The sequence below is a fragment of the Molothrus ater genome, chromosome 28, assembly GCF_012460135.2.
Source record: "Molothrus ater isolate BHLD 08-10-18 breed brown headed cowbird chromosome 28, BPBGC_Mater_1.1, whole genome shotgun sequence".
In the NCBI taxonomy this organism is placed as follows: Eukaryota; Metazoa; Chordata; class Aves; order Passeriformes; family Icteridae; genus Molothrus; species Molothrus ater.
This window is the reverse complement of record NC_050505.2, coordinates 1,545,119-1,573,094: the sequence shown is the minus strand read 5'-3', so window position 1 is coordinate 1,573,094 and position 27,976 is coordinate 1,545,119. Positions and strand designations below refer to the sequence as shown.

General features: G+C 60.7%; 4 protein-coding genes across 7 annotated transcripts in view; 3 read left to right on the top strand and 1 right to left on the bottom strand.

Annotated features, from left to right (window-relative positions):
• Positions 1-2,841: 2,841 nt before the first annotated feature.
• On the bottom strand, positions 2,842-8,335 carry LOC118695260 (leucine-rich repeat LGI family member 3). The gene is made up of 8 exons (XM_036396722.2): positions 7,898-8,335; positions 5,759-5,830; positions 5,599-5,670; positions 5,441-5,512; positions 5,281-5,352; positions 4,578-4,747; positions 3,930-4,094; positions 2,842-3,842 (listed from the first exon to the last, which is right to left on the bottom strand). Exons 1-8 carry the CDS (start codon positions 8,116-8,118, stop codon positions 3,025-3,027), a joined length of 1,662 nt encoding a protein of 553 aa, XP_036252615.1. The 5' UTR covers positions 8,119-8,335; the 3' UTR covers positions 2,842-3,024.
• Positions 8,336-8,843: 508 nt separating this feature from the next.
• On the top strand, positions 8,844-10,763 carry LOC118695246 (pulmonary surfactant-associated protein C-like). The gene is made up of 5 exons (XM_036396706.1): positions 8,844-9,075; positions 9,175-9,324; positions 9,443-9,583; positions 9,663-9,773; positions 10,436-10,763. The coding sequence occupies exons 1-5, from the start codon at positions 9,031-9,033 to the stop codon at positions 10,535-10,537; spliced, it is 549 nt and encodes a 182-aa protein (XP_036252599.1). The 5' UTR covers positions 8,844-9,030; the 3' UTR covers positions 10,538-10,763.
• A 2,061-nt stretch (positions 10,764-12,824) lies between these two features.
• LOC118695139 (pulmonary surfactant-associated protein C-like) lies at positions 12,825-14,076 on the top strand. The gene is made up of 5 exons (XM_036396548.1): positions 12,825-12,863; positions 13,094-13,492; positions 13,583-13,678; positions 13,751-13,861; positions 13,981-14,076. The coding sequence occupies exons 1-5, from the start codon at positions 12,825-12,827 to the stop codon at positions 14,074-14,076; spliced, it is 741 nt and encodes a 246-aa protein (XP_036252441.1).
• A 5,345-nt stretch (positions 14,077-19,421) lies between these two features.
• The window catches only part of BMP1 (bone morphogenetic protein 1), a 28,218-nt gene continuing 19,663 nt past the window's right edge, over positions 19,422-27,976 (top strand). For all 4 annotated transcript variants that reach the window (XM_036396845.1, XM_054517534.1, XM_054517537.1 and 1 more), the window contains exon 1: positions 19,422-19,595. In XM_036396845.1, coding sequence (XP_036252738.1) covers positions 19,457-19,595 — 139 coding nt within the window. In that variant the 5' untranslated portion in view covers positions 19,422-19,456. The remainder of the gene's footprint in view (positions 19,596-27,976) is intronic.

Below are 27,976 nucleotides of genomic sequence, written 5' to 3'. Positions count from 1 at the left end.
CCAAATCCCCCCAAATTCCCCCCGAACCCCGAGGGAGCGAATCCCAAAAGTTGAAAGTTGCAGCAACCGAGCCGCGCAGGCGCGGTCCGGGCCCCACCGGCCGCTCTTAAAAGGGCAATGGACTTAAAAGGGCAACGGAGCTTCTTAAAAGGGCAATGCCCTTAAAAGGGCAACAAAGCCTTTTAAAAGGGCAACAGGGCCCCTTAAAAGTGACCCACGGGTGAAACGGTGAGCCGCAGCTTTATAAAATAAAAACATTTTATAAATTGCCTAAATATATTAAATATCAACATATTTATATAATACATATTATATAAATATGTATTATATCAATATATATCGATATATCTATATATTTATATTATACATACATAATATGTATAATATATAATATATAATATAATATGTAATATGTAATATGTAACATAATATATAATTTATATAATATATTAATATAACAATATTGTAATCATTCACATATATATTATAATAATTATATAGTATATTATATTTTATATATAATATCAATATAGTATATATTTATTATGTATCATATATGGTATATCAATATATAATATATATATTGATATGTTATATCAATATTTTAATTATATATGTACATATTACATTTCAATAAATATCCTAAACATACATAAAAATGTCGTGTTTAAAATGCCCCATATATATTGAATATCACTACATTAAATGCTCTTTAAAGCATAAAAATTAATTCCCTAATACCTATATTTTTATATATTAAAACACACCATTTTTAAATCAAGAAACTGGTAGGGAAAGGAGGGCAGAGCCACTCTGATTGGTGTTTAAGGGGTTTTTTTGGGTCTGGAGGGGATGTGATGCTTTTTGGTGCCCTAAAGGACGATGAGTGTAAGAGTGGAGCCCTGAAAGATGCTCCCAAAAAACCAAAATCTGCTTGAATCCCCTCTCCGGGCACTGCAGCCCCAAGACTGACCCAGGGTTCCCCAAATTCCCCATCCCAGTCACAGCCACCACCATGGAAGTGCCGGAACCCTCCTGCACTGCTCCCTGTGCGTTCAAATCTGCTTTTTCCTGCCAGGGAAACTGAGGCAGGGCCAGGTGGCAATACCCTGGAGAAGCCATCCCCGCTGCCCAAACCCATCTGTGCTCCCGGGGCTGCCTGTTACCTGCAGAGGATCTTTATTTGTGCTCTTAATTGCTGGTTTTTCACATGCATATTTATCCACCCGGCAGCCAGGGAAAGGCTCCCCTGGAAAACCAGTCCAGCAGGAACTCCCCTCCCTGGGGAAGCACCTCCTGCTTCCCACCCGTGCCCTGGGCCGAGGTTTCTGCTGAGAAAAACCCCAAAACCCACGTGGAGGGCCTGGAGCACCCCAAAATGAGGATTTCCCTCTCCTTGGGGCAGCAGAATGTTGGACTGAGCAGGCACCGAGGTGGGAGGAGGTTTCTGCTGGAAAAAACCCCACAGGCACCCAAAAATGAGGAAATTCCCTCTCCCTGGGGTTGCAGAATGTTGGATAGAGTGGGCACTGAGGTGGGCCAGGGTTTCTGCTGGAATAAAACACCAAGTGCAGGGCCTGGAGCACCCAAAAATGAGGAATTCCCTCCCCCTGGGAGAGCAGAATATCAGATGGAGCGGGCACTGCGGTGGGCTCAGGAAAAAACTCCACATGTGGGGTCAGAAGCACCCAAAAATGAGGAATTCCCTCTCCCTGGGGGAGCAGAATGTGGGATGAAGCAGGTACCAAGGTGGGACGGGGTTTCTGCTGGAAAAAACCCCATGTTCACCCTAAAAGGAGGAATTCCCTCTCCCTGGGGCAGTAGAATGTCAGGCACTGAGGTGGGAGGAGGTTTCTGCTGGAAAAAACCCCATGTGCACCCTAAAATGAGGAATTCCTTCTCTCTGGGGAAGCAGAATGTCATGCACCAAGGTGGGCCAAGGTTTTTTGTCGGAAAAAAACCCATCTGTAGGGTCAGGAGAACCCAAAAATGAGGAATTCCCTCTCCCTGGTGGAGCAGAATGTTGGATAGAGTGGGCACTGAGGTGGGATGAGGTTTCTGCTGGAAAAAAACACCAAGTGCAGGGCCTGGAGCACCCAAAAATGAGGAATTCCCTCTCCCTGGGAGAGCAGAATGTTGGATGGAGCAAGCACTGAGGTGGGCCAGGGTTTCTGCTGAAAAAAACCCCATGTGCACCCTAAAAGGAGGAATTCTCTCTCCCTGAGGGAACAGAATGTCGGGTGGAGGTGGTGGCACCACCCGAAGGACACACGGGCAGGGCTGGGGGGCGCAGTGCGTTTATTGGGGGGTTGGTGGGCACGGACACGCCGCTGGCACGCTGGGTCCTGCCTGGCAGCTGGGCCGTGGGCACGGGGAGCTGCTGGGCATGCATGGAGAGGGACAGGAGCTGCTGGCCTGGAGCATTCCTCTGTCCACTGCTTCATCCACCTCAGAGCATCCTGGAGCATCCCATCATCATCCTCGGGGCATCCCGCTGGCCTTGGAGCAACCCATCATCATCCTCAGCATCCCAGCATCATCCTCAGAGCATCCTGGAGCACCCCATCATCATCCTCGGGGCATCCCGCTGGCCTTGGAGCATCCCATCATCATCCTCAGCATCCCAGCATCATCCTCAGCATCCCATCTGCATCCATCTCAGAGCACCCCATCCTCCCTAGGCCATCCCACCACATCCACCTTGCCCATCCCACCCACTTTGGACCATCCCAAAGCCCCTCAGCGTCCTGGGAACCCCCCACCCCTCCTGCCACATCCCTGCTCGCTGTCCCCCCCCCCATCCCTTTCCTACCCCCAGCTCCCAAACCCAAGACCCCCCCCCAAACCCTGTCCACCCCCCCAGGGGTGCAGCTCTGCAGCACAAGGGGTGTCCCACAGCGTGAACCCGGGAGCACCGTGGGGAAACTGAGGCACCGTGGGGCTGGGTGAAGGTGGAGGGCCATCGCAGGGGGTGGGACAAAGGGTGGTGGGCTCATGCATGTCCGGTGGCTCTCCGGGTGCCAGCTACAGGCTGAGGTCCACCACCACGTGCCGGTACACCAGCGTGTTGGCCTTGAAGCTGGGCGCCAGCAGCAGCTGCACGTCGGCCGCCGGCACGGCCCGGAACGCCCGCGGCGCCTGCACCGACAGCTCCTGGAACTTGGCGAATTTCTGCTTCTCCTCTTCCCACAGGTAGACGTGGGTGAAGGAGAAGTCGCTGCCCAGCGCCAGGTACTGCCGCTGGCCCACGGCGAAGGGCTGCATCACCATGGAGCCGCGGGACGGCAGCGTCTGCACCTCCACGAAGCGCTGCCCTTCCCAGCGCACCACCTTGGAGTCGCCGATGTAGCGGCTGAGGCACAGGAACTGCTCCCGCTTGGCCCTGAAGTGTTTGACCATCTGCACGTCCAGCATCTCGCCCACCTCGCCCTGAGGCACGAATTGCTTCTGAGCCCGGCTCCACTGGTAGATGACGGGCGCCTGGGAGCTGCTGGAGATGATCAGCCGGGGTTTGCCGTCGTTCTCCACGTACTCCACGTCGGTGTCGCGGTGCCAGGCGTGCAGGGCTTGGTGGGAGTAGAAGCCGTTCTGGTTGAGGCGGTAGAGGCTGGTGGAGCCCGCCTTGGAACTGTCGGCGATGACGAAGTACCAGTCGCCCTCGATCTGGAAGGCCTCGATGTCGTTGGGCTTGCGGATCTTCTGGCTGTCGATGTCCTGGATCTTGATGAACTTGTCCACGGCCGTGTCCCAGCGGTAGATGTAGGAGCCGCCAAAGAGCTGCGCCACCACCACGTAGAGCTGCTCCTGCGCCACGATGGGCTTGCAGTGCACCGCCGAGTGAGCTGGTGACAGAACACAGAGTCACACAGTGCCAGGGCACCCCAAAGAGGGTCCCGGCCCAGGAGGGGACCCCCAGCCCGATTCCTCACCGGGGATGCGGTCGAAGTCGCGGAGTTTGCGCTCCACGTAGTCCCACTTGAGGATGGAGCAGCTGCTGGCGCTGGGCTGTGCCAGGGCCACGTACAGGTCACTGGCGTAGGTGAAGGGCTCGGCCGACACCGCCTGGAAGGGCAGGACCTGGTGCATCACGAAATCTGGAGCAGGGAGAGGCGGCAGTGAAGGTCTGAACACCCAGAGTGAGGTGACAAGTGACAGGTGGCAGGTGGCAGGTGGCGGTGTGTCACAGACATGTTTTATGAAAAATCCTTTCCTTAGGATTTTTTATCCTGAGAAGCTGAGAGGCCTCAGGAACAAAATGTAACCAATGGTTATCTGCTGCTGTGGAATGCAACAGGTGCATCTGGGATTGGGCTCATGTGGTTGTTTCTAATCAATGGCCAATCACAGCCCAGCTGGCTCAGACTCTCTATCCAAGCCACAAGCCACAATTCCTTCTTTTTCTATTCTTAGCTATCCTTCTGATGAAATCCTTTCTTCTATTCTTTTAGTATAGTTTTCATGTAATATATATCATAAAATAATAAATCTACCTCCTGAAACATAGAGTCAGACCCTCATCTCTTCCCTCATCCTCGGACCCCCTCACAGCGAGCACCCTCACAGCGGTGGTGCCTTACCCGTGGTGATGCACTGGAAGTCACCGAGCGCCAGGTCCCGGATCCGCTGTCCCTCGAACTGCCCAGGGCTGCTGCAGAAGACGGCGGGGACCGTGGTGTTGGTGCTCTCCAGCCACTCCACCAGCCACTTGATCTTGCAGTCACAGGCCAGCGAGTTGCCACGGAGGTCCCTGCCAGGGATGGCACCGAGTCACACCCAGCACCCACCAGGATGTCACCTCACCCCAGCTCAGTGTCCCTAGGGTCCCTGCCAGGGATGGCACCAGCACCCACCAGGATGTCACCTCACCCCAGCTCAATGTCCCATCGCAAGGATGGCACCAGTACCCACCAGGATGTCACCTCTCCCCAGCTCAGTGTGCTGGAGGTCCCTGCCAGGCATGGCACCGAGTCACGCCCAGAACTCACTGCTGTGTCACCCTCTTCCTACTCAGTGTCCCAGGGCTCATGCCAGGGATGGCCCCAAGCCACCCCCAACACCCACCAGGATGTCACCTCTCCCCAGCTCAGTGTGCTGGGGATCCCTGCCAAGGATGGCACCAGCACCCACTGCTGTGTCACCCTCTCCCCAGCTCAGTGTCCTGGAGGTCCCTGCCAGGGATGGCCCCGAGTCACCCCCAGCACACCACACCCTGCCCCAGTGCCAGCCCCTGAGCTGTCACCCCCTCCCAGCCCGGTGTCCCCGGTGCTGTGGCAGCCTCACAGGTCACTCAGGATGTCCAGCGGCTTGAAGAGGTCCCGTGGCAGCGTCTGCAGGTTGTTGTTGGCCAAGGAGCTGGGGACAAGAAGGGTTGTGGGGGTGACACATCCCTGACAGTGATGAAGGGACAGGGCCACCCCCAGAGTGTCCCCCAGGTGCTCACAGGTGTGTCAGGGACTTGAGCCCGCGGAAAGTGGCCTTTGAGAGCGCCTGGATGTCATTGTTCTCAATGAACCTGGAACGGGAGCAGACAGTGACGGGGCCATCCCGAGGCTCCCCCGTGTCCCCTCCCTGTCCCCTCCCTGTCCCAGTGTCACACACAGGTACTGCAGGTGCGAGAGCCCGGCAAAGGCGTTGTCCCCGATCAGCGTGAACTTGTTGGAGTTGAGGAGGCTGCAAAGAGAGGGGGGAGGCGTCAGCGCCGGGCTGGGCAGGGTGGGCACCAGGTGGGCACCGAGGGGGGCACCAGGGGGGCACCTACAGGAACTGCAGGGAGGGGATGTGGGCGAAAGCCGCCTCCCGGATCTCCGTGAAAGCCGCGTTCACCATGGTCCTGCGGGAGAGAGACGGAGCTGCAGGGCAGGGGATGGCAGCAGCCTGGCACTGCCACCCCCGTGTCCCCCAGCATGGGCTCGGTGTCACCTGCTGCCTGCCAGGGCAGCCCATGAGGGGTGCTGGCATGGGCACAGGGACCCCTGCAGCCACCCTGCCCGGTGTGGGGACACGGAGGGGACAGGGCTGGCACCAACCCCAGGCTGCCCACGGCCTGCGGCAGCCCCTGGCCTGGGGCCACGTGCTTGCAAATGTGTGTGAACACAGAGAAATGGGTGTACAAGCACACACAGACCGGTGTAACACACACAGACAGGCGTGTAAACACACACAAATGGGTGTGTAACACACACACAGGTGTCACACACACAGACAGGCGTGTAAACACACGCAAATGCGTGTGTAACACACACAGGTGTAACACACAGACAGGTGTGTAAACACACACAAACGGGTGTGTAACACACACAGGTGTAACACACAGACAGGTGTGTAAACACACACAAACGGGTGTGTAACACACACACACAGGTGTAACACACACAGACAGGCGTGTAAACACACACAAACGGGTGTGTAACACACACACAGGTGTAACACACACACAGGTGTAACACACAAACAGGTGTGTAACACGCACACAAATGGATGTGTAACACACACAGACAGGCGTGTAAACACACACAAACGGGTGTGTAACACACACACAGGTGTAACACACACACAGGTGTAACACACAAACAGGTGTGTAACACGCACACAAATGGATGTGTAACACACACAGACAGGCATGTAAACACACACAAATAGGTGTTTAAGCACACACAGACACAGGTTTAACACACACAAACAGGTGTGTAACACACACAGGTGTGTAAACACACACAAACAGGTGTGTAACACACACAGGTGTAACACACACAAACATATGTGCAAACACACACAAATGGGTGTGTAACACACACAGACACAGGTTTAACACACACAAACAGGTGTAACACACACAAACAAGTGTGCAAGGACACACACAGGTGTAACACAAACGAACAGGAGTGTAAGCACACACAAATGGATATGTAAGCACATATACATGTGTAAACACACATGAATGGGTGTGTAAGCACACACACAGGTGTAACACACAAACAGGTGTGTAACCACACACAAATGGGTATGTAAGCATATATACATGTGTAAACACACATGAATGGGTGTGTAAGCACACACACAGGTGTAACACACAAACAGGTGTGTAACCACACACAAATGGGTATGTAAGCATATATACATGTGTAAACACACATGAATGGGTGTGTAAGCACACACACAGGTGTAACACACACAAACAGGTGTGTAAGCACACACACGTGTAACACATGTAAACGGCTGTGCAAGCACACACAGACAGGTGTAACACACACACAGGTGTGTAACAACACACAAACAGGTGTGTAAACACACAGAGACAGGTGTAAGACAAAACCGGGTGTGTAAACACACTGACAGCCAGGTGTAACACACACAAACAGGTGTGTAAGCACACACACACAGACGCGTAGCACACACACGTGTAAATATACACCAACGGGTGTGTAACCACACTCACCAGCTGTAAACACCCCCAGTGCCGCATCTCCCCGTGCCAGGCTGCGGGGCACAGCCCTGTCCCCAGGGACCCTCCATCATCACCCCCCCTCCCCAGCCGTGTCCCCCCGGGGCTATGCTCCCCAAGGTCACCGCCGTGTCCCCTGGGGATTCTGCACCCCAAGGTCACCGCCGTGTCCCCTCGGGTTCCTGTCCCCAAGGTCGCGGCGGGGACAGGCTGCAGCCCTGCCCTGCTTGGCACCGATGGATGGCTGTGCGTGCCAGCACCGCAGGACACAGGGACGTGTCCCGGGCTGTCCCCAGCCTCCTCGTTCCCCCGGACCCCGCCCTGCCACCCCTTTGTCCCCCTGTGCAGCACAGCAGGGGTGTCCCTGCCCCTCCAGGACCGCCAGCAGCCCCTGCCAGCCCTGCGCTCCTGGGATGTGACGCTGTCCCCATCGCCGTCCCCAACCCCGGTACTCACAGCGAGATGACCTCGGGAGGCAGGTTTTTGGGCACGGCCTTGGAGTCCACGCAAAAAGCCGTGTCCCGGGTGCAGGAGCAGCTCGGGGGGCAAGGGGGAGGCCGGGGGGGCCGCCGCCCCTCCGCCGGCAGCCAGAGCCAGGCCACGGCGAGGAGGAGGAGGAGGAGGAGGCGAGCGGGGAGCTGCTCCCTCGGCATCCTCCTGCCGCGCCGCAGCTCCATCACGCCCTGGCCTGATCCCTGCTTGATCCCTGCAGCTGCTCCCAACGCCGCTGTGCCCGGCAGCTGTGGAAAAACCTTTTATTTTTTTCTCTCTCTTGTTTTTTTTTTTATTCCCCCGGGGATCTCAGGGTGGAGGAGAAGCGGCGGAGGCTGCGGGCGCCTGACCCGCGGCTCTGCAGCACACCATGCCCGGGAGCTGCTGCGGGAGGGAGGGACGGAGAGAAGGAGGGAGGGAAGGAGGGAGGGATGAAGGATGCGGCTGAGTGACAGCGCCAGCATCCCCGGGCACGCGTGTCCGTGCGCGCGTGTCCCAAACTCGGGGTTCCCCGCCGGGGTGGCGGCCCCGGCTGCTCTTGGGGTGCGCAGAACTTGGGGGGACACGCCAGGGGTGACGCCCCCCGGAGCGGCTCCCCCAGCTCGGCGCTGCAGCGCTGCCCCCCCAGCTCCTCGCCCTGGGCACACCGGGCACCCACCCACGCCGCGCCGGGCACCCGTCCGTCCCTGGCACCCATCTCTCCCATGCCAGGCGTCCATCTGCGCCGTCCCTGGCACGGTGCCCTCGGGAACAATGAGTGCAGCCAGCTCCTTGCCCGCCCCGGGGGGGCTCCCACAGCTGCCCGTGCAGAGCCAGGGGTGCAGCCCCCCCGGGACGTGCTGGGCCCCTCCTGCCACAGCCCCGGGCCGGGTGGGGAGGGTGGGCATTGCCCGCTGTTTGCCTTGGCACCGCTGCCGGACAAACGCCGCGGAAGGGCCCTCGGTGGTTTTCTGTCCCCTCCCTGGCTCTTTGCGGGCTCAGCAAACAGCACAAGTGGCACTCGGCAGCTGGAATGGTCCCAGCCCTCCCCGGCCCACCCGGGATCCTATAAATGCCCCCGGGCCCGGGCTGGCAAAGGGACAGGAGCACACGGAGAGATGGAGGACAGCTCTAAAGAGGCGCTGATGGAGGAGGCACCTCCGGTAAGGAGCACCCAGCACCCGCCCTGGCCGAGGGGCCGAGCCCCCGCTGCCACCCCCGGCGCTGGCTCAGCCGGGTGCTCCCGTGTGTCCCCAACGCAGAGGTACACGGAGTCCCCGCGCCTGCCCTGCATCCCCCACGAGCTCAAGAGCCTCCTGCTGATGGTGGCGCTGGTGCTGGTGGCCCTCGTGGTGGTCAACGTCACCTTCCTGCTGCTGGGGCTGCACCTCAGCGAGTCCCACGCCGAGACGGTGAGGGCGGCGCTGCCCGCGGTGCCACCGGCTCCGGGAGGGGCTCTGGGGTGGCACCGCGGTTTGTAGGGACAGGTTCAGGCCCCGCAGATCCCTCTGAGCCCTCTCCCCCCGGCAGGTGCTGCGGATGAGCATCCAGGGGCTGGATGGCGAGGGGAGCCCCCAGAAGCTCGCCGTGAGCAGGAGGGAGAGGAGCGGCACGTTCGCGGTGCGGGATGGGCTCAACGGCTCGGCCGCGGTGGTCTACGACTACAGCAAGGTGCGTGGGGACACGGGGACATGGGGACCTGCGTGGCACCGCAGCACCGTGCGGCTGAGCCGGCTCTGTCTGCCACCAGCTGCTGGTCGGCTACAGGTCCTGGCGTCACCGAGCCTGCTACATCACCCGGGTGGACAAGGACAACTTCCCGGGGCTGGACGCTGTCACCGAGACCTTCCAGCGCCGGCAGGTGAGGTGACAACTGTTTTGTGGAGATAACTAAAAACTCTACAACTTCGTGAAAGTTGTAAAGCCGGTATGTTTATTACAGCATGTGGAGATTACTCTCCTTAAAAGACAAGGGGACCTCTGGGAACTTCAGGTCTCTTTTTATCCCCCTCTCAAATACATATGCACACAATGTCACAATAGGTTCATACATATTCATTTTTATGAATTTCGCGTGATATCTGCCGCTAGTTCTTCTTTATCTGAAAAAATTCCTGGGTCAGGTTGACCTGCTCTCACAGCAGTCTCTGTCTCTCTTTATCACTTTTTGTCTCCTCCCCCTTATCTCTGTCCTTCACTGAAGCAGTTTCTCTGAGCCTAGGTTCTGCAGTCAGGCTACATAGCCATGTTTTCCAACCACAGACTCAAAGATGTACATTTCACCTAAATCAAAATGGATTTCTACTAAATCAACTACTAAATCAATGGATTTCTACTAAATGGATTTCACCTAAATCAAAATGGATTTCTGCTCTGGAGAATTTCTACTCTGGAGAATTTCTCCTCTGTCTCACAACCCCGCTGCCACGAGGGTGGAGCCGCACCAGGCTCAGCACAGCCTGGGGAATGTGGGGCTGGGCTTTGTCCCTCTGTGGCTGCTCTGCTCCATTCTGTGTCCTGCAGGGTGAGGACGCTGGGGACAAGGCCGTGCCCCTGGCTGACCGCTCCATCCTGGGCACCACCATCAACATCCTCTGCAGCGCCGTCCCCGTGTTCTGGGCGTAGCAGCAGCTCCCAGCGGGATGGGACAGCGACATGGGGGTGGCACTGTCCCCCACTGTCCCCTTCCAGGCGGGAATCTCTCCTCCTCCTCCTCATCCCCACCCCGGGGACAGCCACCCCGCCCACTGTCGCTCGGCACCGCGGCTTTCCCGCTGCTCTCGCCATAAAAAAAAGCGGGATTTGCTTCGGGATTTGCTTCTGTCTACAAAGTAAAGCCTGTGTCCCCACCTCCAAGTGTGCTCTTGCCCTTCCTGGGTGCTGGGGACAGGGACAAGGCGTCCCAGGGGTGTCCCCTTGTGGGGTGCAGGGTGGGGAAGGGAATCCCTCGTGTTGGGAGGGAGCAAACACCGGGGGGCAGCAGCACAACGGCACACGACGGTCCCAATGTCCCCAGCTGGGCCCTCCCAATGTCCCCAGCTGTGCCCTCCCAATGTCCCCACCTATGCCCTCTCAGTGTCCCCCAGCTGTGCCCTCCCAATGTCCCCAGCTGTGCCCTCTCAGTGTCCCCCAGCTGTGCCCTCCCAGTGTCCCCAACTGTGTCTCCGCAATGTCCCCAACTGTGTCCTCCCAATGTCCCCACCTGGGCCCTCCCAGTGTCCCCAACTGTGTCCCCGCAATGTCCCCAACTGTGTCCTCTCATTGTCCCCAACTCCATCCTCTCATTGTCCCCAGCTGTGCCCTCCCATTGTCCCCAACTGTGTCCCCCCAATGTCCCCAACTGTGCCCTCCCATTGTCGCCACCTGTGTCCTCCCACTGTTCCCAACTGTGTCCCCCCAGTGTCCCCACCTGTGCCCTCCCATTGTCCCCAACTGTGCCCTCCCATTGTCCCCACCTGTGTTCCCCCCGGGTCCCCTCCTGTGTCCTCTCATTGCCCCACCTGTGCCCTCTCATTGTCCCCTCCTGTGCCCTCCCATTGTCCCCAGCTGTGCCCCCTCAGTCTGGGGGATGGAGGGTGAGGACAGAGGAGCAGCCCCTGCCCTTCCAGCCCTTCAGGAACAGCTCCCAACCCCGTCCCCTCCTGGTGCAGCTGGGGACAGAGGGACAGTGCCATGTCCCCAGTGGGAACCAAGCGTTACCCACAGACACCATGATCCACTTGCTCCAGCTCCAGCTCCTGCTCCTCCTCTCCCTTTTCCCACCCATTCCAGCCCCTCTTGCCCCTTCATCAGCTGGGACCAGCCTTTGGGGCCACTCCCAAGTGCTGCACTGAAAAACAGAGGAGCAGCAAGGCTGGGAGGGGAAAAAGAGACCCCTGGAAGTTGATTTGATCTTTCCAGAGCTGCAAACTCGGTGTTGTCCCCAAAATCATCAGCACAGGCAGAGAGCAGGGTCAGAGCTCTGGGGGGTGACAGGGAACAGGAGGGACACTGCATGTGCTGACTCAGAGCCAGCAGCTCTGCTTCCCAAAAAACCCTGACCGTGATAAGGAGCTGGGTCAAGGGGGTGCCATGGGCCAGGAAAGGTGATAAGGGCTCCCATGGGGACAGAACAAACAGCCAGGAGCCACTCAAGGGACTCTCGTGGCCCTTGACACCCTGGGAAAAGAGGCAGTGTTCACTCCCCCCCATCACTATTGGGGGTGTTGGGGGTCTCAGGGAGGGCTGGAGGGGTCCCAGTTGCAGGAGGAGCTCGTGGATGGGCAGAACCAAGGCCCAGCAGTGTCCCCCTGCCACCTGAGGGGGACATGGCGGAGCTGGGACCCCCTAACCCCAAAAAATCCCCACTGTGGGCACCTCTGGCAGCCCCAACAGCCACCAGCAGTGCCTGAGCAGCCTCAGGAGCAGGAATGAGGGTCAGGGACACTCCCCACGCCACAGTGACCCCGCTCCCACCCCATCCCTGTGGATTACAGGAAATATTTCACGTCCTGTTTGCTCCTTGCCACATCAAGCAGCTGCAGGTGCCCGAGCTGGCAAAGGGACACGAGCCAGCTCCCACCCTGGGCACAGCCACAGCCGGATGCTCCACCCTGGAGGGTTTGTTTTGGCCCTGCCACCTCGCTCCTGGGCAGCAGAGAAGTCCCCGTGCCTGGGGACAAGGGTCCTTGACCCAGTGCCCTCGGAGCCTCTTGAGCTGCAGGTTCCCAGGGGGATGCAGCTGGGAGTGGGCGCTCAGCAAACACCGGTGGAGTGGTCACATGCCAGGGCCTGGCTGCACCCCAGGGCCACCAAACCCTCCACAGGGTCCCCACCCCAGTGCCCCAGTATAAAGTTCCCAGTCCCTGCAGTCAGACTGGGCTGGGAATGGGAGGAAGAGGAGGAGGAGGAGGAGGAGGAGGCGGCAGCAGCCATGGAGAGCAGCATGAAGCAAGTGGTGCTTGAAGAGGAGGTGAGTCCCTGCAGGGTGGCACTGCCACCCCGGGGTGTCCCTGCAGCCAGCTGGGCACAGGGCTTTGCCCAGGTTATCCCAGCAAGGCACCAGTGCCCAGGGTGAGGTGTTGGACCGTGGGATGCTGCATTCCCAGCGCCCAGGGGCAGCGGGATCAGAGCTGCAATCCCACCCTCAACCTCCTGCATCCCCCAGCTGACCCCAAATCCCCCCATTTTCCTGCACCCCAGGACTCGGGGAACGGCTGCTGCTGCCCAGGCTGCTGCTTGCCCTGCGCCACGTGCTGCGCCAAATGCTGCACCAAATGCAGCTGGTGCTGCGCCAAATGCTGCACCAAATGCAGCTGGTGCTGCGCCAAATGCTGCTGCCTGCCCAAGTGCTGCCAGTGCCCCAAGTGTCCCAAGTGTCCCAAGTGTCCCAAGTGTCCCGGCTGCGCCAGCTGCTCCGGCTGCCTCAAGAAGTCGCTGTGCTTCGTCCCTCGGCTGCTGTGCTACCTGCCCCGCAAGCTGCTGAGCTGCGGCCGCCTGCGCTGCCTGCTCATCGTGGTGGTGCTGCTGGTCCTGCTCGTGGTCATCATCGCCGGCGCGCTGCTGATGTGGCTGAGCGTGGAGCAGCGCCACGCCGACACCGTGAGTGCCACCCCCAGCGCCATCAGCAGCACCCCCATGCCAGGGGAAGGGGCTGCTGCAGGCTCTGAGATGCCCCTGGGTCCCCTCCAGGTGCTGCGGGGCCCTTTGTGGGAAGAGGACGCGGCCACTTTCTACCTGGACAGCGGGGACGGCAACGCGGCCACGGTCATCTATGACTACAGGAATGTGAGTGGGGGGCTCTGGGGACACGGGCAGGGGGAAATGGGATGAGGCTGAGCCCGCTTTGGCTTCCAACAGCTGCTGGTGAGCTACAGAGCCCGGCTGCACCGCGCCTGCTACGTGACCCGAGTGGACAAGGACAACATCCCGGGGCTGGACAGCGTGGTCGAGACCTTCCAGCGCCGGCAGGTGAGGACCTGGCTGGGTCTGGGGGAGCTGGGGGGCTCAGTGCCTTGTGCAGCCCCTCCCTGAGGGGAGGAATGATGAAGATGATGATGAAGGATGTGCCTTGTCCCCCTCTTGCCCAGGCTGAAGACAAGATCTCGGTGCCCCTGGCTGACCGCTCCCTGCTGGGCACCACGGCGGGCATCCTGTGCAGCCTCCTCCCGGTGTACTGGGCTTAGCAGGGGGGGCTGCGGGACCCCCGCCCACCCTGCAGCGCCCCCACAGCGCCAGCTTTGCCTGGCAGCGCCCCCGACGGGCACAGCCCCGCTGGGAGCATCGGGGCCGCCGCCGCCGTGCCCACCCGAATTTTGGGGTGCGGGGGGTGAGGAGGGGGCCGGGGGTCGGCGCTGGGCCGGGGGCGGGGCGGGGGTGTCTGCGCTGGGCCGGGGGACAGCTGGTTTGTCACTTAAGTCTTCTCAGCTTCGCCAAACCCAAGTGCAAAAATGAGCTTAAAACAACATGACATTTAAAGAAAAACACAATTCTCCGTTCCAGTTCTTCGCTCCCCGCCAGCTCCCGCCTTCCCCCTGCCTCAAAAACGCCTTGAGGGGCTCCGGGCTTGGATTTTGGGGGAATTTCTGTCGCTGCCACAGCCTGGGGGCTCACTGAGGGCTCCCCCCCGGGCGTGGCTGCCTGACCTGAGCTGACCCGGGGGGAAAAATGGGTTTGTGCTGTGCCGGGCTGGAATAAAGGAACCAGAATCAGGTCTGGGAGCTATTCCTGGAGACAGCCTGTGCCGAAAGCAGCGGCCACCAGACGCTGCCCGAGGACAGGGATCGTTAGCACCGGGTGATTTAGGACAGGTCGCTGGGATCAGGAGACGTCAGGATCAGGCATTGGAAGAATTGGGAATTATTGGGGTTTTTAAGATGAGGGAGCTGGTGCTGGGGTCATTATTCAGCTCAGGTGTTGTTAGGGCAGGAATGCTGGTACGGTTAGGATCGGGAATTATTGGGATCAGGATGTTGGTGCTGTCAGGATCAGGCATTATAAGAATTGGGAGTTCTTGGGGTTTTAGGATGAGGGAGGTGGTGTTGGGATCAGGCATTATTAGGCTCCTAATAACATTCCTGTTATTAGGACAGGAATGCTGGCACTGTTAGGATCAGGAATTATTGGGATCAGGATGTTGGTGTTATTAGGATCAGGCACTATAAGAATTGGGAATTATTGGGGTTTTAGGATGACAGAGCTGGTGTTGGGATCAGGCAATATTCAGCTCAGGTGTTATTAGGACAGGAATGCTGTTAGGATCAGGAATTATTGGGATCAGGATGTTGGTGTTGTTAGGATCAGGAGTTGTTGGGACTGGGATATTGGTGCCATTGGGATCGGGTGTATTGGGATCAGACACTATCAGGACTGAGATGCTGGTTCTACAAGGATCAGGAGTTATAATTTTATAATAAGGATCAGGACCACAATTTTATTAGGATCAGGCTTTATTAGGATGGGATTCTGGCATTATTAGGACCAGGAGTTATTGGGATCAGGACACTGAACTGGCGGCTGAGATGAGGAACACAGAGCAGCCCATCCCAGCAATGGGAGCCCACCAGCCCCAAGTGAGGACCAGCAGCCCCCACTGCCCCCACACTGCCCCCAGCCCCTTTCCCCCCCTGGCACCAGGGCAGCTGCTCCTGCAGCCAGCTGGGACCTGGGGCACCCATCCAGGGCCTCCTGCAGCTCCAGGGCGTCCCCTCCCAAACCCTCCCTGACCCCCAGACCCCCCCAAGGCTGGAGCAGATGGAGGAGGTGACAGAAAGTTGGCAGGGCCAGGTCCTTGTGCAATAATTCCCATTTCCGGAGGTTTGCGGCACAGCGGGGACCTCGGGGGTCCTGGCAGGGGAAATCAGAGTAAAACCCCCCTGCAGATGATGGGAGTGAGGGGTCCCATCCCTGGGAGGAGGAGCTGCCACCCTGCAGCCCCCCTGGGCTGTGTGACAGTGGCCACAGGGCACAACCCAGTGCCAGGCTCTCACTGCACGGGCACCTCCCGGGGTCACCAGTCCTGGTTCTGTGGGGAAAAGGTGCTGGGAACACCCCGGGCTGCTCCTTGTGTGCAGGTTCTGGGCATGGACGAGCTGAGGATGGGATCCAGGAATGCTCCTGGCAGCTCCTGGTGTCCCCCACCCTCACGGCTGTGCCGGTGCCAGGCCTTGGCATCGCCCACCTGACGTTCCAGGGTGCCAAGGAAGCCCTGCAGGGCGGGCAGGGTGAGGTAGGAGCTCTGGAATCCGTGTGTCTGTGCCAGGTGACATCTCCCCAGGGCTCCTGGGGTGAGGACATTCCCATCCTGATGCTCAGGCCCCCATAGCTCCTGAGATGAGGACATTTGTGCCAGGTGACATCCCCAGAGCTCCTGGGATGGGGACATTTGTGCCAGGTGACATCCCCCCAAGGATCCTGGGATGGGGACATTCCTATCCTGATCCTCAGGTGACATCTCCCCAGGGTTCCTGGGATGAGGACATTCCCATCCTGATGCTCAGACCTGTGCCAGGTGACATCCCCCAGGGTTCCTGGGATGGGGACATTCCCATCCTGATGGTCAGTCCCCATCCTCCCCACAGCTCCTGAGATGAGGACATTTGTGCCAGGTGACATTCCCCCAAGGATTCTGGGATGGGGACATTCCCATCCTGACGCTCAGGTCCTTCCAGGTGACATCTCCCCAGGGCTCCTGGGATGGGGACATTCCCATCCTGATGCCAGGTGACATCCTCCACCAGGGCCCCTGGCATGGGGGCATTCCCATCCTGATGTTCAGACCCTGCCAGGTGACATTCCCTCAGGGTTCCTGGTGTGAGGACATTCCCATCCTGATGCTCAGGTCCTTCCAGGTGACATCCTCCACCAGGGCTCCTGGGATAAGGACATTCCCATCCTGATCCTCAGGTGACATCCCCAGGGCTCTTGTGATGGGGACATTCCCATCCTGATCCTCAGGTGACATCCCCAGGGCTCTTGTGATGGGGACATTCCCATCCTGATCCTCAGGTGACATCCCCAAGGATCCTGGCATGGGGACATTGCCATCCTGGTGCTCAGGCTCCTGTTCCAGGTAGGGCTCCAGCTTGCAGTGCTGGTGGCCAGTGTCCTGCAGGGTGCCATGAGCCCAGCCTGCAGCTGGATTTTGGGGGAATGTTTTGGCGTGGGAAAAGCTCCTGGGCCAGGCCGGGCTCCCCGGAGCGCTCCGTGAGAAAGGGGAGATCTCAGGCTGGACAGCCACGGCTGGATCCTGACATCATGGATTGACATCATCCAGGGACTCCAAACATCCTCCCCAGCCCCAGCACAGGATGAAAACAAAAAGGATTCCAAAAGTTTGTTTGTTTTCTTGGGAGATGGGCTCCAGGCTGGAGTGCAATCCAGAGGTTGCTCCCCAAATTCCCGTCCCTGGGATGAGCTGACTGACCTGAGGGGCAGAGTGGGGACACAGCCAGCCTGCTTTTCCAGGGTTTATTTATCTGCTTTGAGGAGGAAAGAATTGCTGCATGTGGGTTTTGCAATAAGGGAGAAGGAGGAAAACATCCTGGGATGATCCTGATGGGGGAGGAAAGCGACACAGAGATGAGGGGTGAAGGAGACTCTGCCATTCCTGGGGGAATGAGCCAGGCCCTGGATGCAGGAGATCCCTGAAAGTGAAGAGAAAGGGGATTTGGGGGCTTGGTAGGCAGGGAAGGAGCAGAACCTGGATGCTGGTGTCACCCAGTGTGTCCCTGTGGAGGTCATCAGGCACAGGAAACACTTAAAATCCTAAAAAACAAAGTTCATGCAAGTCTGGGAGTGCTGTGAGAGGAGAGGGATGGGTTTGTAGGAGCAGCACAGGGTGAGCCAGATCCTCCTGCAGCATTCCCAGGCTGGAATGCCCCAGGCAGGGCCACTGCAAGGGGACAGGGCTGTGTCTCTGTGCCTCGGCCACCCCAGGGCATCAGTAGCAGGGATATGGGACAGGACAGGGGGAGACCGGGATCAGTACCAAGGAAAATGGAACGGGACAGGGGGAGACTGGGATCGGTACTGGGAAAAATGGAACAGGACAGGGGGAGACTGGGATCGGTACTGGGATATGGAACGGGTCTGGGGGTATGGGATGGGACCAGGGGAGACCAGGATCGGTACCAGGGATATGGGACAGGACAGGGGGAGACGGGGATCAGTACCAAGGAAAATGGAACGGGACAGGGGGAGACTGGGATCGGTACCAGGGAAAACAGAACAGGGCTGGGGGATACCAGGATTGGTACTGGGATATGGAACGGGGCTGGGGGTATGGGATGGGACCAGGGGAGACCAGGATCGGTACCGGGGAAAACGGAGCAGGACTGGGAGAGATCGGGATTGGTACCGGGGATATGGGAAGGAACTGGGGGAGACTGGGATTGGTACCGGGGAAAACAGAACGGGACAGGGGGACAGCGGGATCGGTACCGGGGATATGGGACAGGACAGGGGGAGACCGGGATCAGTACCAAGGAAAATGGAATGGGATCAGGGGATAGCAGGATCAGTACCGGGAAAACGGAACAGGGCTGGGGGAGACAGGGATTGGTACCAGGATATGGAACGGGGCTGCGGATATGGGATGGGACCAGGGGAGACCAGGATCGGTACCGGGGAAAATGGAGCAGGACCGGGAGAGACCGGGATTGGTACTGGGGAAACAGAACAGGGCAGGGGGAGACCGGGTCAGTACCGGGGAAAACGGAACCAGGGGAGAGCAGGATTGGTATCGGGATATGGGACGGGACCGGGGGAGACCGGGATTGGTACTGGGGATATGGGATGGGACTGAGGGAGACTGGGATCGGTACCGGGAAAACGGAACAGGACCGGGAGAGACCAGGATCGGTACCGGGGGAGACCGGGATCGGTATGGGGGAAAATGAAACAGGACCGGGAGAGACCGGGATCCGTACGGGGGAAAATGAAACAGGACCGGGAGAGACCGGGATCCGTACGGGGGAAAATGAAACAGGACCGGGAGAGACCGGGATCGGGACTGGGGAAAACGGAACAGGACCGGGGGAGACCAGGGTCGGTACCAGGGAAATGGAACGGGACCGGGAGAGACCAGGGTCGGTACCAGGGAAATGGAACGGGACCGGGAGAGACCGGGATCGGTACCAGGGAAATGGAACGGGACCGGGGGAGACCGGGATTGGTACCGGGGATATGGTCCCGGAGAGAGCACGATCGGTACCGGGGGATACGAAACGGGACCCGGGGGGTGCAGGACGGGACGGGACGGGGCAGCCCCGGCGCGGGGGCTGCGGAGGGGCAGGAGCGGGGGCTGCGGGCCAGGTCCCCGTCGCCTCCGCCCCCCCCGGCGCTGGCCCCGCTCCGAGCCCTGCGCCCGGGGCTGCAGGGGCCGAGCTCCGCGCTTGAACCCGCCCCCGCCAGATCTCATTTCCCTAAAAAAAAAAAAAAAAAAAAAAAAAAAAAGAAGAAGAAGAAGAAGGGAGAGAGAGCGAGGAAAAAAAAAAAAAAAAAAAAAAAAAGCGAAGAAGGGAAGGAAAGAGGGAAGAGAGGAAAAAAAAAACGCCGGCCGGAGCCATGGCCGGGCTGCGGAGCTGCGGGCTGCTCCTCTGCCTGCTCCTGGCCCGGGCCCTGCGCTTTCCGGACTATTCCTACGTGCTGGAGGAAGAGGAGGAGGACGAGGAACCCCTGGACTACAAGGACCCCTGCAAAGCCGGTAGGAGCGGGGGGATGCGCGGCCGGGCGGGCGGACAAAGGGGAGCGCGGGGGCCGCGGCTGCGGGAGTGAGCGCGGGGGACCGGGACCGTGCCCCGCACGCACTTCGGGGCTCCGCAGCGCCGGGCCCGGGCAGTCCCGGCCGGGCGGGCTCGGGGGGACGGGGCGAGCAGCGGGTCCCGCTCCGGGGTGCAGCTGGTTGTACTTAGGGTGAGGAGCGGGGGGGGGGCTGGCCCCGCGCCCCGCTTTCCCTGCCCGCTCCCGGCTGCACCGGCAGCTGTCAAAGGCGGCGGGGAGCCCCCAGCCCCCCATCGCAGCCCCCCTCTGCATCCCACGCCAGCACCCCCAGCCCCGAGCCCACGCTCTGCAGCCCTTGGCTTTCCCCCTCTGCCCCAGCCCGCAGCCAAAGCTCGTCCCCCCCCGGGACACCCGGGAGGTGCCACCGCGGGCTGGGGTCCCTCCGTGCCGGGACAGGGGGTTCGGAGCTGCTCCCCAGGTTTTGGAAGGGCTGGGAACAAACTGGGTGCTGCGGGGGGCAAATCCTCGTCTTTCAGTGCGAGCTAAAGGGGATGGAAGGATTTGGGGAGGGGGGAAACTGAGGCACGGGAGGGCCGTGCAGGGCTGAGGCTGCTGCGAGGGCCGGGGTCTGGCGGGGGATCACGTTTCTCTGTACTGGCATTGTCTGCGCTGCAAGGCGGCTGTTGATATAACTCTGTCTACACGAGGGCTTTTTTCTGGCCAAAAATCCTTCCCTTCCTGCCCTCCCGGGCTGAAACAGCAAGGCTTGCAAAACCGTCCGGGCAGAGCCGGCTGGAGCCTTCCCCCCGCTCCCGCTTCCTCCAGCTGAGCGCCGGGGACGAGGCTTCCCCGCTGTCCCCTCCTCGCCCCCCTCCCGTGCACCCCGAGACCCCCCCCTCGCCTCCCGGGGCCGGCTGTTGCCCCCTTCCCATTCCCGTCCTGCCTTTATGAGATCCCAATGGGATTAATTTCATTACAGGAGCCGGGGGTGGGGGACGGGATGGGGGGGGGGGGGATCAGGCCCTGCCACGCATGGAGCGAGCCGGGGATTCACCCTCGTTTGGCTCCACAGGACCGAGATGATGAAATTCCATTTTCCGGGGAGCCAGAACCCCCTGGCATCCTCCTGACCCCCCCCCCTGGCATCCCATGCGAGGGCTTGGTTCAATTTTGGGGTGTTGAGACCCCTCCCCGAGCTCCGGGCAGCGCCAGAAACACCAAAATTTTGCCACCGCCGCGGCTGCGGGGAGGGAAAACACCGGGAGAGGGATTTGTGTTCCTCATGCCAGAGGTATCCTGAGGCCACCGGCTGCCCGCGGCTCGCCGGCCACCCCGGTGATGCCACCCCGGTGATGCCACCCGTCTGCAGCGGTGCCAGCGGAAGGGGAAGAGCCTCCCGTGCCGCCGCGTCGCTTCCAAGGATGCCAAAACGGGAAAGCGCCGGGAGATGCAGCCCTTGGAGCAACCCCCGGGCGGTCAGGGAGGAAGGAACCGGCCGTGGCCCCGGTTTCCCTTCACCCGGTCAGGTCTCGGTGCCCGGGAGCGGCCGCCGGGTCAGATCCGGGTCGGATCTCCGGTTGGGAAAGGCGCTGGAAGGGCTGGAAGGGCTGGAAGGGCTGGAAGAGCTCCCAGCGCCCCCAGCTGCGCGGGGACAGCGGCCCCGGGGCTCGGTGGGGCTCATCCCGCCCAGCCGGGGCTGTCTGAGCACTTTGGGGGTGGCATCCGAGACCCCTTGGGTGCCCCCAGCACCGGGGGGATGCGATCGAGCCCATCTTGTACCCCAACTCAGCTCCACATCCACACTTTGGGGTGCTTGGCTACACTGGGGGGCTGAAACCCCCCTGTCCAGTGTTCTGTTACCCACGGGGGTGCAGAGCCCTTGGGGGCTCACACAGCCCCCCCAAAGTGGGGTGTTTGGGGGGGATCTCCTCTCCCAAACTCCCACGGGGAGCTCAGCATCACCTGCGTGGCACAACCGCGGGACAGACGGACGGGGCTGGGGGGTCTGAGCCCCCCTTGCCGGCTGTGGGAGCTTCCCAGCCGTGCCTGGAGTTCTCCAGCCGCCGGGATTTCACCTAGATTACACTTTCCAGGCGTAGCCAGCCCAGGCTACTGGTTGCAGTCACACTTGTCAAGCTGCCCAAAAATATTTTCCAGCCGTTATATGTCACTTATTCATCATGCCGGGTAAAAATCCACCCGCGGAGCCCGGGGCCGGCGGGAGGCCTGCGGTTCAGGGCTCGGCAAAACCTTGGAAAATCTCAGGCCGATCGCGGGATCTGCTTTATCTTTGTGTAATCACCCGTTCGGCGCGGCGGCATCCTCCGGCGGGGGCCCGGGGTGCCACGGCGGGGCCGGGGGCTCGCTGCTCGCTGCCCTCCCTTCCCCGGCTCCTGGGAAACGCCTCGGCTGCTGATTCACGCCGGCGGGTCGTGCCCAGGGGGGAGACGGCGCTTCCTGAGGCTTTATCCGGGCTGGGAAACACATGGGCGGCAAGGATGGGGCGGCCCCGGGGAGAGCCGGGGAGAACAAAGCGGCCGGGAGGGGATGCGGGGAGAGGAGGGAGAACGGATCGCCGTGGGCTTTCCCCGAAATTTCTCCCCGGGAAGGGAGTTTTCCGGGCAATAACGCGTCCTCCGGCTTGCCTGTGGCTGTGCTGAGGATTCTTGGAGGTCTCTGGAGAGAAAAAGGATCCCAGTGCATCCCAACGAGCCGTGGGAAGAGGAGGTCCTGCTCATCACCTGGCCAGGGGCTGCGGGAGGTCACTGCGGGCACATTTGGAGTGGCAAACTTGGCACAGTGAACTTGAGTGGAAAACTTGAGTGGCAAAGTTGGAGTGGCAAAGTTGGAGTGGGAAACTTGAGTGGGAAACTTGAGTGGCAAAGTTGGAATGGCAAATTTGACAGGGCAAACTTGGAGTGGAAAAATTGGCATGGCAAACTTGAGTGGCAAACTTGAGTGGCAAACTTAGCATGGCAAACTTGGTGTGGCAAACTTGGTGTGGCAAACTTGAGTGGCAAACTTGGTATGGCAAACTCGAGTGGCAAATTTGGCATGTCAAACTTGATGTGCCAAACTTGAGTGGCAAACTTGGAGTAGCAAATTTGGCGTGGCACACTTGGCATGGCAAAGTTGGAGTGACAAACTTGAGTGGCAAACTCAGAGTGGCAAACTTGGCGTGGCAAACCGAGCTCCATGCATGTGGGAAGACAGTGGAACACCCCAAGGGTTTGTCAGGGAGCCAGGAGCAGGGAAGGGACGGGGTTAACCCCTCGGGAAGGGGTTAAGGTGTGCTGGGAGGGGGCGTTGTGAGGACAGGAAGCACAACAGCGGGGATGTTTACAGCCAGAGCCCCTGGGAGGATGCCCAGAGGTCTGGGAGCCCTTTGGCAGGGACAGGGACAGCGACAGGAGAGCCTCATGTGTGGGGTTGGCTGTCAGGGCCTGTCCCCGTCTCCATTCCCTGTCCCTGCTGCCACCAGGCTCCTCTCCAATGTGACAACAACCCCCCCCGACATCCCCTTGGCAGTGCAATTCCCAAATATTTTCCTTTGCAGCAGCTCTCCCTTTCACAGGGACTGCTGCTCTTGGCCCGGGTTGTGTTTTCCTCGGTGACCCGGCTGCAGAGGGGATGAGGGGAGACCTCACTCCCTGCACACAGCTCCTTCCATCCCGGGGCTCCGGCGTGCCTCAGCCTTGGCATCCTCCACGCCGAGCCCTGGACGAGGCTCTTTCCTCCTTTTGCTGTCACGGAAGAGCAGCAGAAGGAAAAGGCTCCCCTGGAGTGCTCCAATCATCCCTCCCACTCCCAGCCTGCCCCCGACGGAAGTTTCCTGCCCCTGGAATTCGTTTGCTGCCCGGGATGTTTATTGGTGCTCTTTTCATGGCCCGGGGCAGCAAAGGGCTTGGTTGGAGCCTGAACGCCGCTGCCCAGGGCTGGGGAGGGAATTTGGCCGCGGGTGCTCAGGGAAGCGTTGGCGGAGGGAGGATGCGCCTTGCACCGGAGGGAATTCGGGATTGGGATCATCCCTCCAGCGTGGATGTTGTGCTGGAGCTTCTGTGCCGTGCCCACAGCCCTGGGCGCCCCGAAGCCACCAGCTGGGATAAGGATGCTCCAGGCAGGAAGCAGGAGGTGGGGGATGGCATTGAGGGATATCTGAGCTCTTGGCTGGTGCTGAGTGCTTCTATCCCCCCCGTGCCTCAGTTTCCCCAAGCCTGCACAGGGGCCGTGATCTGGCCTGGCTCCCAGCCTGGCCTCCCAGCCTTGAATTCCTGCTTTGTGCCTGCCCCGCTGCTCGGAAGGTGCTCTGGGAAAGCAAATACTCCTCGGGCCGGCGTTTACAGGCTGGCGGCTCCCTCTGTCCCGCCGCCGGCGAGGGGCACCGGGAGAGGGGCTGAGAGCTACCGGGGGGCGGGAGAGGGGCCGCGTCCCCTCCGTGTGTCCCGGGGGGCAGGAGAGGCGCTGCTCCCCTCCCTCTGCCCCGGGCTCTCCCTGCAGGGACCCGGCTGCTCCCCCCAGCCCCAAAACCCCGGGATGCTCCGAATCCTTCCACACCTCCCCCCCTCTCCCACCGCGGGCAGCGCAGCCCCCAGGGCTGGGGGGACCCCGCAGAGCCGAGGGGTCCCCTCCGGCCGGGCCGCGGCCCCGGCGTGTTTGGCCGCGCAGCTGGGCCGGCGTGCGGGGGCGAGGGGCGGTGCGAGGAGCATTCCTCACATATTTAAGGGCTCCGAGAGCCAGTGGGACGCTGCTCCGGTGGCTCCGTGGCTTTACAGCCCGGGACGCACCTATTGGAGATCTCGCTTCCATCCCGGTCCCGGCTGGGGCAGAGAGGTTCGATCCCTGCTTCCTTCCACAGCCCAAACGCTGCCCGCGCAGCGAGGGATGCTCGGGACTCGCACAGGGTTTGGGATGATTGGGATGGAGCTGCCGAGGGAACGCTGGGCTGGGCTGATGCTGCCTTTGAGGGTCCCTGGCACCCACACAGGGATGAGGATCCCTCCGGTCCCTCCTGCTCAGGAACCTTCCAGCTGCACAAGGGTGAGGGTCCATCCTGCCCCGTGCCTTTGAGGGCTGCTGAGACCTGCATGAGGACCTTGGGTGGGACCTTCACAGGGATGAGGGTCCCCCCTGCTCAGTGTCCTTCAATAGCTGGTGACACCTACATGAGAATGAGGATCTTTGCCACCCTTTGGTGGGATCTTGGCAGGGATGAGGGTCCCTCCTGCCCAGTGTCCTTTGAGACCCATATGAGGATCTTTCCCACCCTCTGCTAGGGTCTTCCCAGGCATGGGGGTCCCTCCTGCCCAGTGCCTTCAAGGCCTGGTGAGACCCACAGGAAGATGAGGATTTTTCCCTCCATTTGTGGGATCTTGGCAGGGATAATGGTCCCTCCTCAATGTCCTTCGAGGCCTGGTAAGACTCACATGGGGATCTCTGGTGGGATCCTGGCAGGGATGAGGGTCCCTCCTCAATGTCCTTCGAGGCCTGGTGAGACCCACATGAGGATCTCTGGTGGGATCCTGGCAGGGATGGGGGTCCCTCCTTGCCCTGCACCAGGCCCAGAGCCTCCTCTGCCCCAGGCTGCCCTGCAATGTGATCCTGTGCTGTTGATCTGCCAAGGCTTCCCCTCGGCTCTGGTTGCTTTTCCCGGCTCCCAGAACACCTCATTCATGCCCCGGCCCCCTCCCAGCGCCTGTTTCATCCCATTTCTCCTGCACCAGAGCTCCCAGCCTTGGTGGGGCCCGAGGTCAGGCTCATCCCAATCTCCCAGTGACACCAGAGAGGTCAGGCCCGTGGCTGCTCCTGCACTGCTCACCTTGCCCAGGGGGATGCTGAGCTCCTGCATCCCGGGCAGGGAGCAGAGGGACCCAGGAGGATCAGGAGGTGCCTGCGGGATCAGGATGGGCTGCTGAGGGGCTTTGGCCCTGGTCCGAATGAAAAACCTTGTTTGTCTAAAGCTTCAGCCCCGGGGTTACGTCAGCGTTCCGAGAACCCGAAAGAAAACACAGCACAAAAAGTCAAACAACAGAGGAGGGCTGAGCTATCTCCGCCTGCGGGGGGCGGGGGCAGAGCTCCCGAAGTGCCGGCTGTGCTCTGGGGGGCGGCCGGGATGGAGCTGGGATCATCCATCCCCTCTCCCCTCCGTCACTCCCGACTGCTCCGCGCCCCACGCCTGCCCTTGGAGCTGGCACCGCGCCCTCCTCCCCGCCGGCACCGCTGGCATCGCTGGCACCGCATCCCCCACCCCTGCTGGCACCGCCGCGCTCGGACCTTGCCCCCGGGGCCTCTGTGGCTGAGCAGAGAGCAGCTCCTGCGGCTCAGCCCGCGGTGTCCCCGGCTGGGAGCAGCTCGGGGACACCAGGGTAGCTCCGGGGGGGATCTGTGTCCCCTGTTTGGGGTCTCTCGGGCTCCGAGCCCCGGCGGGGTGAGGGGATGTCCTGCAGGGGCTGTGACCCCTCGGGGGGTGTTTCCTCCTTGCCCCCAGGGCCTCTGTGACTGAGCAGCCCCTGTGGCTCAGCCCGCGGTGTCCCAGGCTGGGAGCAGCTCAGGGACACCAGGACACCTCCAGGGATGGCTGGGGACCTGTTTGGTCCCTGTGTCCCCTGGTTGGGTGAGGGGATGTGCTGCAGGGGCTGTGACCCCTCGGGGGGCGCTTCCTCCTGTTCCAAGCTGGGCTGGGATCACTCCTGCCAAGAGACCCTCGAGTTTGCAGAGGGTCTCCCTCACTTCCAGGGGGTCCCCTTTGTTTGCAGAGGGTCCCCTTGGCTTGCAGGGTGTCCCCTCCACCTCTCCCACACCAACAAGTGGCAGCAGCGTGGCACTGTCCCCAGGGAAGCCCCTCGGGGAGTTTAACGGTGTCTGGGGGCTTTTGGCGAGCAGAGACCCCCCCCTCCCAAAACACCCACGTGTCACCTCATTCCACGGGTGCACAGGGAGAGAGTGGGAGGAGGACGTGACCGGAGCCCGAACCAACCTGGAATTTCTCAACCCGGCACTCTGGGCTTGGCCCCGACGTGTCCGTGCAGGGATCGCTGCGGGGGCACCCCCGGGAGCCACCCCCCGTGCCCTGGGGAGTTCTGGGGGAGCTCAGCGGCCTCAAACCCGCGGCAAAAGCAGCCCCACATCCCCGGGCCGGCCTGCCCGGCTCTCTCACGGCTCCCAAATCCCTCACATATGGTTTCTATATCACTTGGCTCCGCCGGCGCTTGCTGGGCTGTAAGCGAGCTTACTTTCCCTTGTCTTTCCATGCAGCTCTTGGCAAGGGATGCTCGTCCTGCTCCCCGGCCCCGGTCCTCCCCCGCGCTGCCCGTTCGGACACGTCTCTCCCGGCCCCGGGAGGGTGTGGGGAGGCCGGGGCCGGCTCCTGCCTCTGCTCTGCCCTCAAATTGCAGCCTGGCCGTGCCAGCCGCAGGTCGCTGCCAGGGGAGGTGCCGGCCCCGGCTTGTTTGCTCTTCCCTCGGCGTTGCCACAGGTCTGCTCTCCACCCCGGAGCCTCCCCCGATGGGATTCACCCCGCGGTCAGTGCTGGGGACAGCCCCAAAACGCGGCCGATTCACCCCAAAGCGCTCCAGGCCGCCAGTGCAGCGAGGTTTGGGCTGGGGCCGTGGAAAGGGATGGGATCCAGTCTGCTCCTCTGATCCCACGGCAGCTCCTCTCACCCCGGGCCGGCTCTCTGGACCTCTCAGGGTTATCCTAATTGTCCCGCCTCGCCTTCATAAATTAGTGGCTCTTTAGGGAGCCATTTGCAAACTGCCTGGAGCGCGACCTTGGCTCCGCTCGCCCTCCTCCCCTGAGCTGCTCCGGCCACCCCAATACAGCGCTGCCCGAGGCCAGGGGGTTCCAGGCACCCTCTGCTCTCCCCAGGTACCCCCAAAACCGGTGAGGAGCCCCCACCCCACCTCCGGAGCCGCGGCCTGACCTCAGCCAGCCCCGGTGTCCCCGGGGAGGGGCCGCCGAATGGACGGCAGAGAGGAGGAGGAGGAGGAGGAGGAAGGGTTATGAGCAGGGTTGTGTCCTCCAGCCCCGTGATGCTGCTGGAGGAGGGGGGTCCCGGCAGACGGCGGCCCCGCTCCTGCGGGCTCTGGGCACAGCGGGAGCTTCCCGGCCCAGATGGCTCCGCTCAGTGCTCGCAGATGACTCAGAGGTCGCTGCTTGGAGCATCCTGGGGCTCCCGGAGCTCGCTCAGGGCTGGGGGGCAAGAGCCGGGCAGGAAGGGGGTCCTAAAGCCAGCAAAAGTCGGCGGGGGGGAAAAGGCAGTTTTGCAACACAAAATAATAATAGAAACTCTAAAAAGTGATGGATGGGTTTTATGCGATCCAGATGTGAGAGTGGGGCTGGCTCCAGCTGCTGGGGAGTGGGGGGAGC